This window comes from Nycticebus coucang, chromosome 15 (assembly GCF_027406575.1).
Source record: "Nycticebus coucang isolate mNycCou1 chromosome 15, mNycCou1.pri, whole genome shotgun sequence".
In the NCBI taxonomy this organism is placed as follows: Eukaryota; Metazoa; Chordata; class Mammalia; order Primates; family Lorisidae; genus Nycticebus; species Nycticebus coucang.
Window position 1 is genome coordinate 16702490 of NC_069794.1, and position 12369 is coordinate 16714858.

General features: G+C 43.0%; 1 protein-coding gene across 4 annotated transcripts in view; it reads left to right on the forward strand.

Annotated features, from left to right (window-relative positions):
- The window catches only part of ABCC4 (ATP binding cassette subfamily C member 4), a 242767-nt gene that overhangs the window by 101961 nt on the left and 128437 nt on the right, over positions 1–12369 (forward strand). For all 4 annotated transcript variants that reach the window (XM_053564121.1, XM_053564118.1, XM_053564120.1 and 1 more), the window contains exons 14-19: positions 1988–2084; positions 6305–6517; positions 8238–8378; positions 9889–9926; positions 10291–10385; positions 12178–12324. In XM_053564121.1, coding sequence (XP_053420096.1) covers positions 1988–2084; positions 6305–6517; positions 8238–8378; positions 9889–9926; positions 10291–10385; positions 12178–12324 — 731 coding nt within the window. The remainder of the gene's footprint in view (positions 1–1987; positions 2085–6304; positions 6518–8237; positions 8379–9888; positions 9927–10290; positions 10386–12177; positions 12325–12369) is intronic.

The following is a 12369-nucleotide window of genomic DNA, read 5'->3' on the forward strand; positions in this document are numbered from 1 at the left end:
TTTTCTTGCCATGGCCTCCCAAGTAGCTACGGCCACAGGCACACGCTGCTCGTTGCACCTGACTACTTTTTCTGTTTTTAGTAGAGACGGGATCCCCATTTTGCCCAAGCTAGTCTTGAACTCTAAAGCTTGAGTGATCTTCCAATCTGCTCTTAGAGTACGAGGATTATAGGCATGAGCCACTGCGTATGACTGAAGGTTTTTCTTAAAAATTTACAGAGTATTTTTTTAAAGATTTTTGATAGAAAGCATAATTTAGGGAAAATTTAAAGCTGTCAATTGCAGTGGTAATGTAATTATTTATACTATGGCATCTATGATGGAAGATGATAGGAAGAAAACATCTTGCAGCTTTTGGAGTTTGGTTGATCGCGGACATGGCAAACCCATTAGTTTTTTTTTTTTTTTATTGTTGGGGGTCCATTGAGGGTACAATAAGCCAGGTTACACTGATTGCAATTGTTAGGTAAAATCCCTCTTGCATTCATGTCTTGCAAACCCATTAGATTTGATTGGGCACATCTTCCTTCAGGTATTTATTTCAAAGGGATTAGGAGCATACAATTTTGAATTAAGGAGAGACAGTTCCATTAAAATCTTTAGTTTTAAGCCTGTAGATGGTTCACTAGGTTAAGAAACTTAGGTTTGAAAGAAGCCAAACTAAGAGTTGTCAAAAGGGAAAATTTAATCCTTTTGGATGGTAAGAATGAAGTAATAACATATACATCTGCAGGCTGGGGTCTGGGTTCTGATCATAGGCGAAGTGTCAGTGTTCCCCCTTATGACTTCTAAGCCCTGACTTTCTGAAAGCTAATGGCTTATTGTGGGTTAAGGGGAAGAGTTGAGGATGGTACTGGTTTATTGAGCATGAGTTATCAGAGTAGTGCTTTTGCTTTTCAGAACATGCATATTAGTTGACATGAGCCTTGTTTTGAGATGAAAAACCGAGGTTCGGAGACATTCAGTAATTCACCAGCATTGTCAGGCCAGGAAGAGGCAGAGCAGGATTAAATTCTATCCTGTGTTTCTCCAGAATTCTTCTGACTCACCTCAGCAGGGCGTGTCTTTGCCAGGTTCATGAAATTTGCTCCCTGCAAGGATGTGGGAACCCAGTGTTTGCTGGGACTCCTGCTTGTGAATCCCAGACCCCTTACCTGCCTGCTCACTCATCTGCGGACCTGCAGACCATTGTAGGAGGCGAGTGGGCTTGGTTCCAGGGCTGTTTTCACAGTGTGGGAGCTCTTGCAGGGTTCCTGTAAAAGTGCTCTGAGGTGGAGTTCTACTATGATTTGGTCCATTTGGATTCTGTTCTTCATTTCGTATTTCAAGGTTCATTAGTCCTAATGAGCAAAGTTTTCCTTCTTAGATCAGATTGGAAGTATCATGGGAACTGATGCCTCACTAGAATTTGGTTTTCTATCCACTATTATTTTGGAAGAGGGATCTGGGAAAATGTACTCTGGCAGAATTTTCCAAGGATTTAAGCCCCCTCCATTTTGGGGGGTGAATATGTACATTATAAATAATCACCTAGGAAACATCTAAGAAAATCGACCACATTGTTACATGACTTTGATCTCTTTATCTCTCTCACTCTCTTTCCCCTATTCTATTCAGTGGTAACATAATTAGTATTTTAGTTGAGTCAGGTTTTGAAATCTCACTATTGTTCACTTGTTTTTTTTTTTATCATGAAATACACACTCGTTAAACTGTGTTTTATAAGGAAAAAATTATGCAGGCACTACCTCCTTCAGTAGACTAGAGTTTCTTGCCTGAGCAAGACATAGCTTTGCTGCTAATACATTTGAGGAACTGGTCAGCTTTGTTTTATATTTGTATTTGTATAACTACAGATCTTTACTGTGTTGTCTTTATCTCATTATGATTTCAAAATGAATGTTTTTCAAATTTGGAGCACCTCGTTTATGTGGTGTGTTTTTTTTTGTTTTTTTTTTCTTCATACGGTACCTTTTACAATTGACAGGTGTATTTGTCAAACCTTGCACGAGAAGATCACAATTCTGGTGACTCATCAGTTGCAGTATCTCAAAGCTGCAAGTCAGATCCTGATACTAAAAGATGTGAGTAATTTCTAGAGGTCTCCTGAACTTTCTGATACCCAGGTGTGTTGAATGAAGAGTCTCCCAGCAGGTCGCCCTGCTTGGGCTTCCTGAGAAACTCCCTCTTCTTCCTAAATCTTAAGTTTCTTCTCAGCCCTGAGAGTCATGCTTTGAGGATAAATTCATAGGATTTATGGGCATGTCACTGTTATGTTCTAAACCATATTACCCTACAGTGTGTCAAATTGCTACATCAAAATAACTGACTTTTAAATGTTCTAGTGAAATTGTTACAGGTAATGATGCTGTTTTAGTTAGAACTTTTTGCTTCCCTGGTCCATGACCTATGCCAAAGTATATTATTTGGATGTTACAGATGCTAAGACCTGTTTTGTATCCATGTGACTGTCATACATCATTTGCCTAAACAGCATCTTCTATTCATAACAGAAAGACTGTTGGGTAGCTGAGCAGCCCCCTGGGGGTCCAAGCACCCTCCTTCCTGGTATAGTGATTGGTTCGTCGTACTGTACAGGTATTTTTGAGCACTTGTTTGGGGTGAGAGCCTTCATAGCAAAAGGACAAAGTCCTCGCTGTCTGGGGCTTCCATTCCTCCTCAGGATAGATACCAGTGAGGGGGATAGAGGGACAGGGGCATGAAGGTGCCAGCCATGCTGTCACCTGGGAGAGGAGATTGAGGCAGTTAGGCTGATGGTGGGGTCCTAAAGAAGGAATTTACCTGGCATTTTTGCAGGAAACACTGGGTGGCTGCCTGGCTAGAGCTGAGTGTGTCAAGGAGAACCTAGACTCAGGAGATGGGTTCTGAGTGGTGGGCAGTAAGCTTGGAATTGGGACAGAAGCCAAAGAACAGGACAGGGCAGGACTGACATGAGGTCATTTGTGGTTTTAAAAGATTTCTCTTGATGTTTGCTGCAGGAGCTATGGCAAAAGCAGTCTGAATTCTTAGTAGTTCAGAAAACAGGGGCCTCAGCTCATGTATCTGTTTCCTGAGCTGCCAGAACAAAGAATCACAAATCCTGTGGCTTAAAACTACAGAAATTTATTGTTTCACAGTTTGGAGGCTGCGGGTTTAAAACCCAGCTGTCAGCAGGGCTGATCCTGCTCCGAAGTCCTGGGAGGAGAGTCCTTCCTCGCATCTCCTGGCTGCTGGTGTTTGATTCCCAGCTGTCAGCAGGGCTGATCCTGCTCTGAAGTCCCTGGGAAGAAGATCCTTCCTCCCATCTCCTGGCTGCTGGTGTCCTGCTGTTTGTCCTTAGTGTTCAGAACTGTCAGCTGTGGTACTTCGATCTCTGCCTCGTTGTCACATGGCCTCGTCTCTGTGTCTGTCAGGGTTTCTTCTTATAAGGACTTCTGTCCCACTGGATTTAGGGCCCACCAGTATGGCCTCATCTTAACTTGATTAGGCCTGCAAAGATCCCGTTTCCAAAAAAGGGCATATTCCCAAGTACCAGGATTTAGGACTTGAATGTATCTTTTGGGGTCTGCCACGTAACCCACAGCAGCCCACATGGTTGGGCAGGTGAAGGTTCGTGAGTTTTTCAGACCTCAGGTGATTTGATGGTCACTCTGAGGCTCGTTTGTCTCCACGACTGAGCACCCCTTCAGTTAGCCCTTGTCAGTGTCAGTAGGTCCCGATTCCCATCCCTTACTGTGGTTCTGAAACCCTCTCTGCCCCTCAGATGTTTCCCCTCCTGTAATTTCTTGGTTAAATGATGGGAATAACAAATAATGGATATTAACTAAAGTTCGCAAGATCTGTGTGTGCCCTTCTCAGAGATAAATTTCACATTACTGCCACAAACAGGATACACACCGATAGCAAAATGCTCGCCAGTTGTTTTTCACGAGCCCCCTCACTGCCCCTCCTTGCTGCTGAAGCTCTGTCCAGTGAATTCCTGCCCCAGGAGGATTCAGAAGGAACAGTGGCCCCTTCAAAAGCACTTTCATATGTCAGTTGTTCCCCACTTTCCCAGGATAGGAAGCTCAGGTCCCTCAAACTTGAAAACAATTTTGTGTGCAGGAGGCTGAAAGACCTTCATTTGGTAAGACCCAAATGCTGGCTACCAAATCGTAGGTGGTAGAGAAACGTTTTCACCAGCCCCCAGATGTTTTGGGGCTCCTATATTGTACATTTTAGGCATGTTCCCCCAATTTTAGTACTTTGAAAAAAACATTTTTCTATTCTGGGAATTTCTGGATGATTTGGGGTCCATCCTTGCTCAGTGGGGGGTGGCTCACCCCCTCAGCACACTTGGAATTTCTTGTCAGGACTTGGCTCAACCAATAGCAGTTTCCTCGTGTGTCCCATGATACTAAGTGAAGAGTGGTAATATCATTAAGCAAAGTGTGTGAATTTTCCCTCCTAGGTGGAAAAAGCCACAACATATCATAATAAAGGAACTTTATTTTCTTGAAACAGAGTCTCCCTCTGTTGCTTAGGTTAGGTTGCTCACAGCAACCTCAAATTCTTGGGTTCAAACGATCCTCCTGCCTCAGTCTCCCGAATAGCTGGGACTATAGGCACGTGTCACTATGCCTGGCTAATTTGTCTGTTTTTAGTAAAGATGGGGTCTTGCTCTTGCTCAGCTGATCTTGAACTCCTGACCTCAATGATCTTCCTGCCTTGGCCTCCCAGTGTGCTAGGATTATAGAAACGATCCACTGTGCCTGGGCATGAAACATTTTTTCATTCTCTAGTTATCAAACTATTTCAAAGAGCCCAAAGGCATCACTGGATTCTTCTCAGAACACCACCTGGGGGTGGGTGGGAGGACTGGGCTGACAGGTGAGGTCCTGGGCCACCTTCCCCCACCTGTCCTGCCTTAGCCTGAGATGCTCCCCTGATTTATTTTGTATCCTGGGATTTTACCTTGCTGGGACCAGGCACATGGGCACCAGGGGATTTTTTAGGATTTTTACCTAATACTGTATTTTGTTTGTTGCTGCTTGAGTAAATTAGCATGGTCTCATTTCATGGGGTGAGAAAATAGTAAAGATATTTATACATTATACATTATTTGAACTGCAGAAAGTTGTCTTCTGGAATGTTAAATTTTCACTTAGGAACTTCCTGAGCTTGTGGGGCAGTTTTATTTATTTATTTATTTGAGACAGTCTCACTTTGTCACCCTTGGTAGAGTATCATGGTGTTATAGCTCACAACAACCTTAAACTCTTGGGCTCAAGTGGTCCTCTTGCCTCAGCTTCCCAGTAGCTAGGACTATCAGCACCCACCACAATGCCGGGCTATTTTTAGAGACAGGGTCTTGCTCTTGCTCAGGCTGGTCTCGAACTCCTGAGCTCAGGCAATCAACCCATCTCACCCTTCCAGAGTGCTAGGATTACAAGCGTGAGCCACTGTGCCCCCACTCTGTGGGTCAGTTTTAAAGTGAAGACCATGAACCTGCAGCTGGTGCCCATGTGCCTGGTCCCAGCAGGGCACACGATGCTCGGCCAGCAGAGGTGTGGCTGACTGACTCCTGTAGGTGTGAACTTGTGCATGCCCACCTTTCTATCCTCTCTAAGTTTCTTTCCTGGAATATCTTCCCCAATTTACTCTGTTCCTTTATTCTTACCACATGAGGCTTAGGTTAATTTCCATGTTTTCTATAAAGACTACTTTGTATGCCCACCAACATCTGCTCTTTGCATTTCTTTCTTTCTTTTTTTTTTTTTGGAGACCGAGCCTCAAGCTGTCACCCTGGGTAGAGTGCTGTGGCATCACAGCTCATAGCAACTTCCAACTTCTGGGCTTAAGTGATTCTCTTGCCTCAGCCTCCCAAATAGTTGGGTCTACAGGCGCCTCCCACAACGCCCAGCTATTTTTTGGTTGTAGTTGTCATTGTTGTTTGGCAGGCCCAGGCTGGATTCGAACCCACCAGCTGTGGTATATGTGGCTGGCACCTTAGCTGCTTGAGCTACAGGTGCCAAGCCTCTTTTGCTTTCTTAAATGCCCATAGTGCTGGCTTAAATGACCTCCATTTGTAATGCACAAGTACACATTTCATTTTTTTTATATCCTGGGTACCTAATACAGGGGCTGGCAGAGAACAGAAGGGTCAGTCAGATGTGCCGTTGAATTGCACTGGATTTGTCAACCAGGCTTTCAGATCTACAGATAATTATAATTTAAGACCAATCAGCTTTTCTTGATTAGAATTATTAGGTTGGCATTATTACCCACAAATGTATTCCTCTGATATTATTAATTTTTATTTTAGGGTGAAATGGTGCAGAAGGGGACGTACACTGAGTTTCTAAAATCTGGGGTGGATTTTGGTTCCCTTTTGAAGAAGGAAAATGAGGATGCCGAACAGCCCTCAGTGTCAGAGACCCTCACGCTGAGGAGTCGGACCTTCTCAGAGTCTTCGATTTGGTCTCAGCAGTCATCTAGACCTTCATTGAAGGATGGTGCTCTGGAGGGAGTTCAAGATGTGAGTTCACCTGGTGCTACAGCACGTGCTGGCATGGTCACCTCTAGTGGCCTCTTGTGTTTTTGGTGCATTCTTCTCAGGATGTCATCGTTTGTCCCAAAGTAGATTCAATGGCTTCATGGCCTATTTCACTAGACTTGGTAGTTACAGAACAAGAGAAACAAGCCTGGTTGTCATACTTCATCTTTATGTGTTGGCCAGTGTCTTAGAGGTCAGTGGTGGGTGCCTTTGCTGCTGGAAGTCCCAACAGTGTGTGTGGCTCCTGCTGATTTTACAGCCCTTAAATTTGCTGTGGATAAATCCTACTTGCTCTTGTGGCCCTGGGCTTTTCTTTTGCATTCAGAGGCTTAATTTGAAAACACTCTTAGGGAGAGTCTACTGTGGATCACATTCAGTCAGCTGCTTTTCCTAGGCATTGGAATGTTCTATATCTTATCATCATCTACATCTTAATCATCTTGAAATGCCCACTGGTCAGCATAGAGCCAAGTATTTCCTCAGATCTTGGGTCTGTGTAATGAATGCATTGTAAGTCCTCAAGGCAGAAATGCCACTAACTATATATTTCCCTTGAAAATATAGATAGAGATACCCTGCCATGCAAACCCTCACTGTCTAGGTCCAGGAGCCTGATTGATTCTTATAAGTATTCTGATTAACCTCAGGAATCAATTTCTAAAACTCAGGAACCAAATAGATTTGGGTCATATGCTATCCCTTCCTCTCATTACTGAAACTGGCGGAGTGACCTCAGTTACTGTATTTGGGTAACATTTGACTCTCTCCTCTGTTTACTGTTTCCAGAGTACAATCTAGAGTGACACGAGTTCCACATCACTTTGTATCTGGTTTTGGAACAAGCTTCTGCATTTATACTTGAACTTGGGTATGCTAGGAAACTGCTGAAAACTTGATGTCATATGTCAAGCAAAGCCAGCGTCACCTAATAGACTCTTAGAAGTGGGACAGCTGGTCAAAGGGTAAATGCACGCAGGGTTCAGCTGGATACACCATACCCTCCTCCACATGTACCGTTCTGGACTCCTGCCAGCAGTGTATGAGATGGGCCTGTTTTGCCACAGCTTTTTATTTATTTATTTTTTTTGTAGAGACAGAGTCTCACTGTACAGCCCTCGGGTAGAGTGCCATGACGTCACACCGCTCACAGCAACCTCTAACTCCTGGGCTTATGTGAATCTCTTGCCTCAGCCTCCCAAGCAGCTGGGACTACAGGCGCCCACCACAACGCCTGGCTATTTTTTTGTTTTTTTTTTGGTCGGGGCTGGGTTTGAACCTGCCACCCTCGGTATATGGGGCCGGCGCCCTACTCACTGAGCCACTGGTGCTGCCGTTTTGCGACAGCTTTTTTTTTTTTTGTAGAGACAGAGTCTCACTGTACCGGCCTCGGGTAGAGTGCTGTGGCATCACACGGCTCACAGCAACCTCTAACTCTTGGGCTTACGCGATTCTCTTGCCTCAGCCTCCCAAGCAGCTGGGACTACAGGCGCCCGCCACAACGCCCTGCTATTTTTTTGTTGCAGTTTGGCTGGGGCTGGGCCTGAACCCGCCACCCTCAGCATATGGGGCCGGGGCCCTACTCACTGAACCACAGGCACCGCCCTTTGCCACAGCTTTTTAAACAAAATACAATGTTCAGCTTTTGAAACGGTTTTTATATGTTCTTTTGTCTTTTAACTGCCTTTTTTTTTTTTCCTTTTAGACTGACAATGTACAGGCAACACTACCGGAAGAGAACCGATTGGAAGGAAAAGTTGGTTTTAAGGCCTATAAGAATTACTTGAAAGCTGGTGCACACTGGACAGTCATCATTTTCCTTATTCTCCTAAACATTGCAGCTCACGTAAATAGTGACATTTGTTTTGTTACCCTCAGGTTTATATTTTCAGCGCCCTTGTTTATGATATTATTCCATTTTGCAGATCACTTGGGATGTGTGTTGAACTGTGTTATTTCTGGGGGAAAATTTGAGGGGTGCTTCCTGGTGTTACATGTAAACTACAAAGAGCTCCTCGGGGGAGGGGGAATGGGGTTGCTTTTAAAGATTTCTGAATGTAATATGCATTTTCTTTTCTTTCCTTTGGGGGGGTTGTTAATATGAAGATTTATTGCAGAGATCCCAGCAGCTACATAGGATCAGTATGGTCAGAAAATGCAGTCTGTGGGCTGGGGATGGATCCCCTGTTTAATTCTTGTGGGCAGGAGCACAGTAGTGGCCTTAGACTGCCTGCTTCAAATCCATGTTTTCTTCTTCTTTTTTTTAATTGTTGGGGAATCATTGAGTATACAAAGAAGCAGGTTACACAGCTTGCATTTATTAGGTAAAGTCCCTCGTATAATTGTGTCCCAGCCCCAAGAGGTGTGTGACACATCATGATCCCCACCTCCAAGTATGCATTTTCTTAATCTGTGGTTATCTGGGAGGTTAGGCTTGGCACAGACCTGACCTGGAACCACCATCTCATTTCTCTGACGCCTTTTTTTTTTTTTTTTTTTTTTTTTGAGACAGAGTCTCACTATCACCCTGGGTAGAGTGCTGTGGTGTCATCATAGCTCACAGAAACATCAAACTCTTGGGCTTGAGCAATCGTTTTGCCTCGGCCTCTTGATTAGCTGGGACTACAGGCAGGTGCCACTACATCCAGCTAGTTTTTATATATTTAGAAGAGACAGGATCTTGCTCTTGCTCAGGCTGGTCTCGAATTCCCGAGCTCAAGCAATCCACCCACCTCAGCCTCCCAGAGTGGTAGGATGACAGGTAAGCCACCACACCCGGCCTGAAGCCTTTCTATTGATTATCCTTTTCACTGATTAAGATATTTTTTTAAAACCTTCTGGTGTCTTTTTAAATTTTTTTTAATTTCAGAATGTTAGGGGTACACTTTTTTTTTTCTTTTGTAGAGACAGAGTCTTAGTTTATCATCCTCGGTGGAGTGCACAGCAACTTCCAAGTCCTGAGTTAGGCGATTCTCTTGCCTCAGCCTCCTGAGTAGCTGGGACTACAGGCACCTGCTACAGCATCCGGCTATTTTTGTTGTTGTTGTTGCAGTTTGGCCAGGCCAGCTTTGAACCTGCCAGCCTTGGTATATGTGGCAGGTGCCCACTGAGCCACAGGCGACGCCCAGGGGTACCCATGTTTTGTTTGTGTACTTTGTTTTTGAACAGATTAAGTCAAAGTTATGCAAGTGAGTGTGCCCTTCACTCTGATACTGTGCCCTGTACCTGAGAGATATAAATTTATCTGTTCTCCCCTCTCCCCTAGAGTGGTTTTCATTGAGATTTCCTTCAATATGTGCACTTAAGTGATGAACATTCGGTTTCTTTTTTTGTTTTCCCCTCTTATTCCCCTCCAGGTTGCCTATATTCTCCAGGATTGGTGGCTTTCTTACTGGTGAGTTACTTCCCGTCTGACGTGGGAAGTACTGTACAGTCTGTATGAGGACTCCCTCTTCCACAGAGTTGGGGGTGAAGTGGAGTTGGTGGCTCCTTCTCTTAAAAATGAAAGTCCTTGCTGGTGGAGTGTAACCCATAACCATCTCTAGCGACGCCTGACCCTCACCCTCATCTTCGTATACAATTTTGAGAAATGAAAGTCAGGATTCAAATTGAGGTTCTGAGAAGTAGATATCCTCAGGACTGTGTGAGCTGGAGTCATCCCCGGCATTAAACATTTCCTCCATGTAGAGGTGCATTTTGGGGGTATTTATCTAAATTCCATCGATAGCACAGTATTTTCTTTCTCCCTTGTTCCACAGGGCAACCAAACAGAGTATGCTGAACGTCACTGTAAATGGAGGAGAAGTCGTAACTGAGAAGCTAGATGTTAACTGGTACTTAGGAATTTACTCAGGTAAAGTTTAATCATTTGGTCTGTTCTGTGAGAGGCTGCGGTGCTTACAATGAGCCTGTGTGAGGAACTAGGGCTTCCAGGAGTAATTCAGTAATGTCTTAACAGATTAGGAGTCTCAGACACATTTACTCTGTGAATTAATTAGAATAATTATTTTGAAAATCTACCAGAAGAAAGAGATTAAATGAAGACTCTTTATTTGCTCTGTACTGGATTTTGAAAGTTAAACCGGGATTGAGCGTTCGGAAAATCAGCCACTGGAAATATGTGGCTATTGTCTATTCTAATAGGTTGCTTTAGCTAAATCTTCTATCATTATATGGATGGGCAAGGGGATTAGAAACGGATCCCCACCCTGTGGTTCGGATCGTTCCAAGTCTGTCTGAATAAACCTTGGCTTTTATTGAACTTGGATGAAATCCTCTGGCAGCAAGGTCCCCCAAATAAAAGCATTATTCCCTCACAGGTATGCAAAGCTCCCTTCACCACACCACTCAGCTCTCGGGCTTCACTAATTACTGAAGAGGGATGCTGAGCCGGGAAAGGTGCAGTGTCTGGGAATTAGGACTCCTTCTGTTTCTGACTTTGAAATCAGAATGTTAATTGCATCCCCAACTGTGTGATTAATTTACATTTGGCTGGCCAGGCTAATATTAACACTGTTCTCTGTTTTCACAAGAGTGCTTGGAATATATGTAACATTCCATACTGTTTAAAGGAAATCTTCATCTCAGGTTTTAAATATTTCCACGGGAAAGGCTCTGACAGGCTTTCCTCAGACATAGAGTGAATTATCTTTATAAGAACCCGCTCATTGAAATTTGGTATTTTTATTGATCACTTGCGAAGAAATCTAAATTCATTCTGTTTACCTCCTGAATTGGTGGATTATGTGAAGACTCAGGGGGAGGAGAATGGTTCTGCGATGGTGGGCTAAAGAAAATGCCTGTTGATAGAATTTAAGAATTTGAGTTCCTTCTGGAAGTTAAACCACAGGGATATGTCTTCTGTAGCTGAAATATTTATCATAGACGTTACTGTGCTCTAGTTAGCATCGTCAGTTCAGACGTTTGGAAAGCTCTTTTCATTTTCATGTGCCCAGTGGGCACTCTCTCATGTCTTAATAAAATATATAATTATCTCATGAAAAACATTATAATTTAGAGTAGACTATTATACTTATTTAAATTTGCCTTGTGTTGGTACAGAATATTTAGTGGGGATTAGTTGCTTCTTTAGATTATCCTAAAATGTAATGTGTATTTTCTTGCAATTCAACTATTTAAGAGGTTTTTCACGCACAACTTAAAATAGTATTTTTAAATTCTTTAAAGCTACGTGGGCATTATCTACCAGGAAAATGCGAATCATTTCTCCTGTTTTCTGTTAATAACACATGTTGGTTTCGAAACATACTACAGTTTTAGATTATGGGGCATCATGTAAAAAATAAGTTTTGGAATATGGAGAAGACGAATCATTATTTTTTTTTGGTTGCTTATCTTCCTTCTGAGTTTTTAATAAAACTTTTGATGGAATTAGCAAAGCCTGGAATCAAATTGTATTCTACATCTTTTTTTTTTTTTTTCTTATCTGTGTAGTTTCCTCTCAGTGAGAAAAATGAACTGTTTTAATTCTTTATCGATATATTCTGCAAATACCTCTACTTTTGTAGGATCCAGACGCTTTATGGAATAAAATACTATCTTTATAAACTGCCTGACTTGCTTTTGCATTATTGAAGAAAATGCAGAGATGCGCTGTGGTCTTGAGTGATATTTCTTTCTTTCAGGTTTAACGGTAGCTACCGTCCTCTTCGGCATAGCAAGATCTCTGTTGTCATTCTACGTCCTTGTTAATTCTTCACAAACATTGCACAACAGAATGTTTGAGTCAGTTCTGAAAGCTCCTGTATTATTCTTTGATAGAAATCCGATAGGTAAGTCAGACGCCAAGGTTTTGAGTAAATATGTCTTGTTAACAA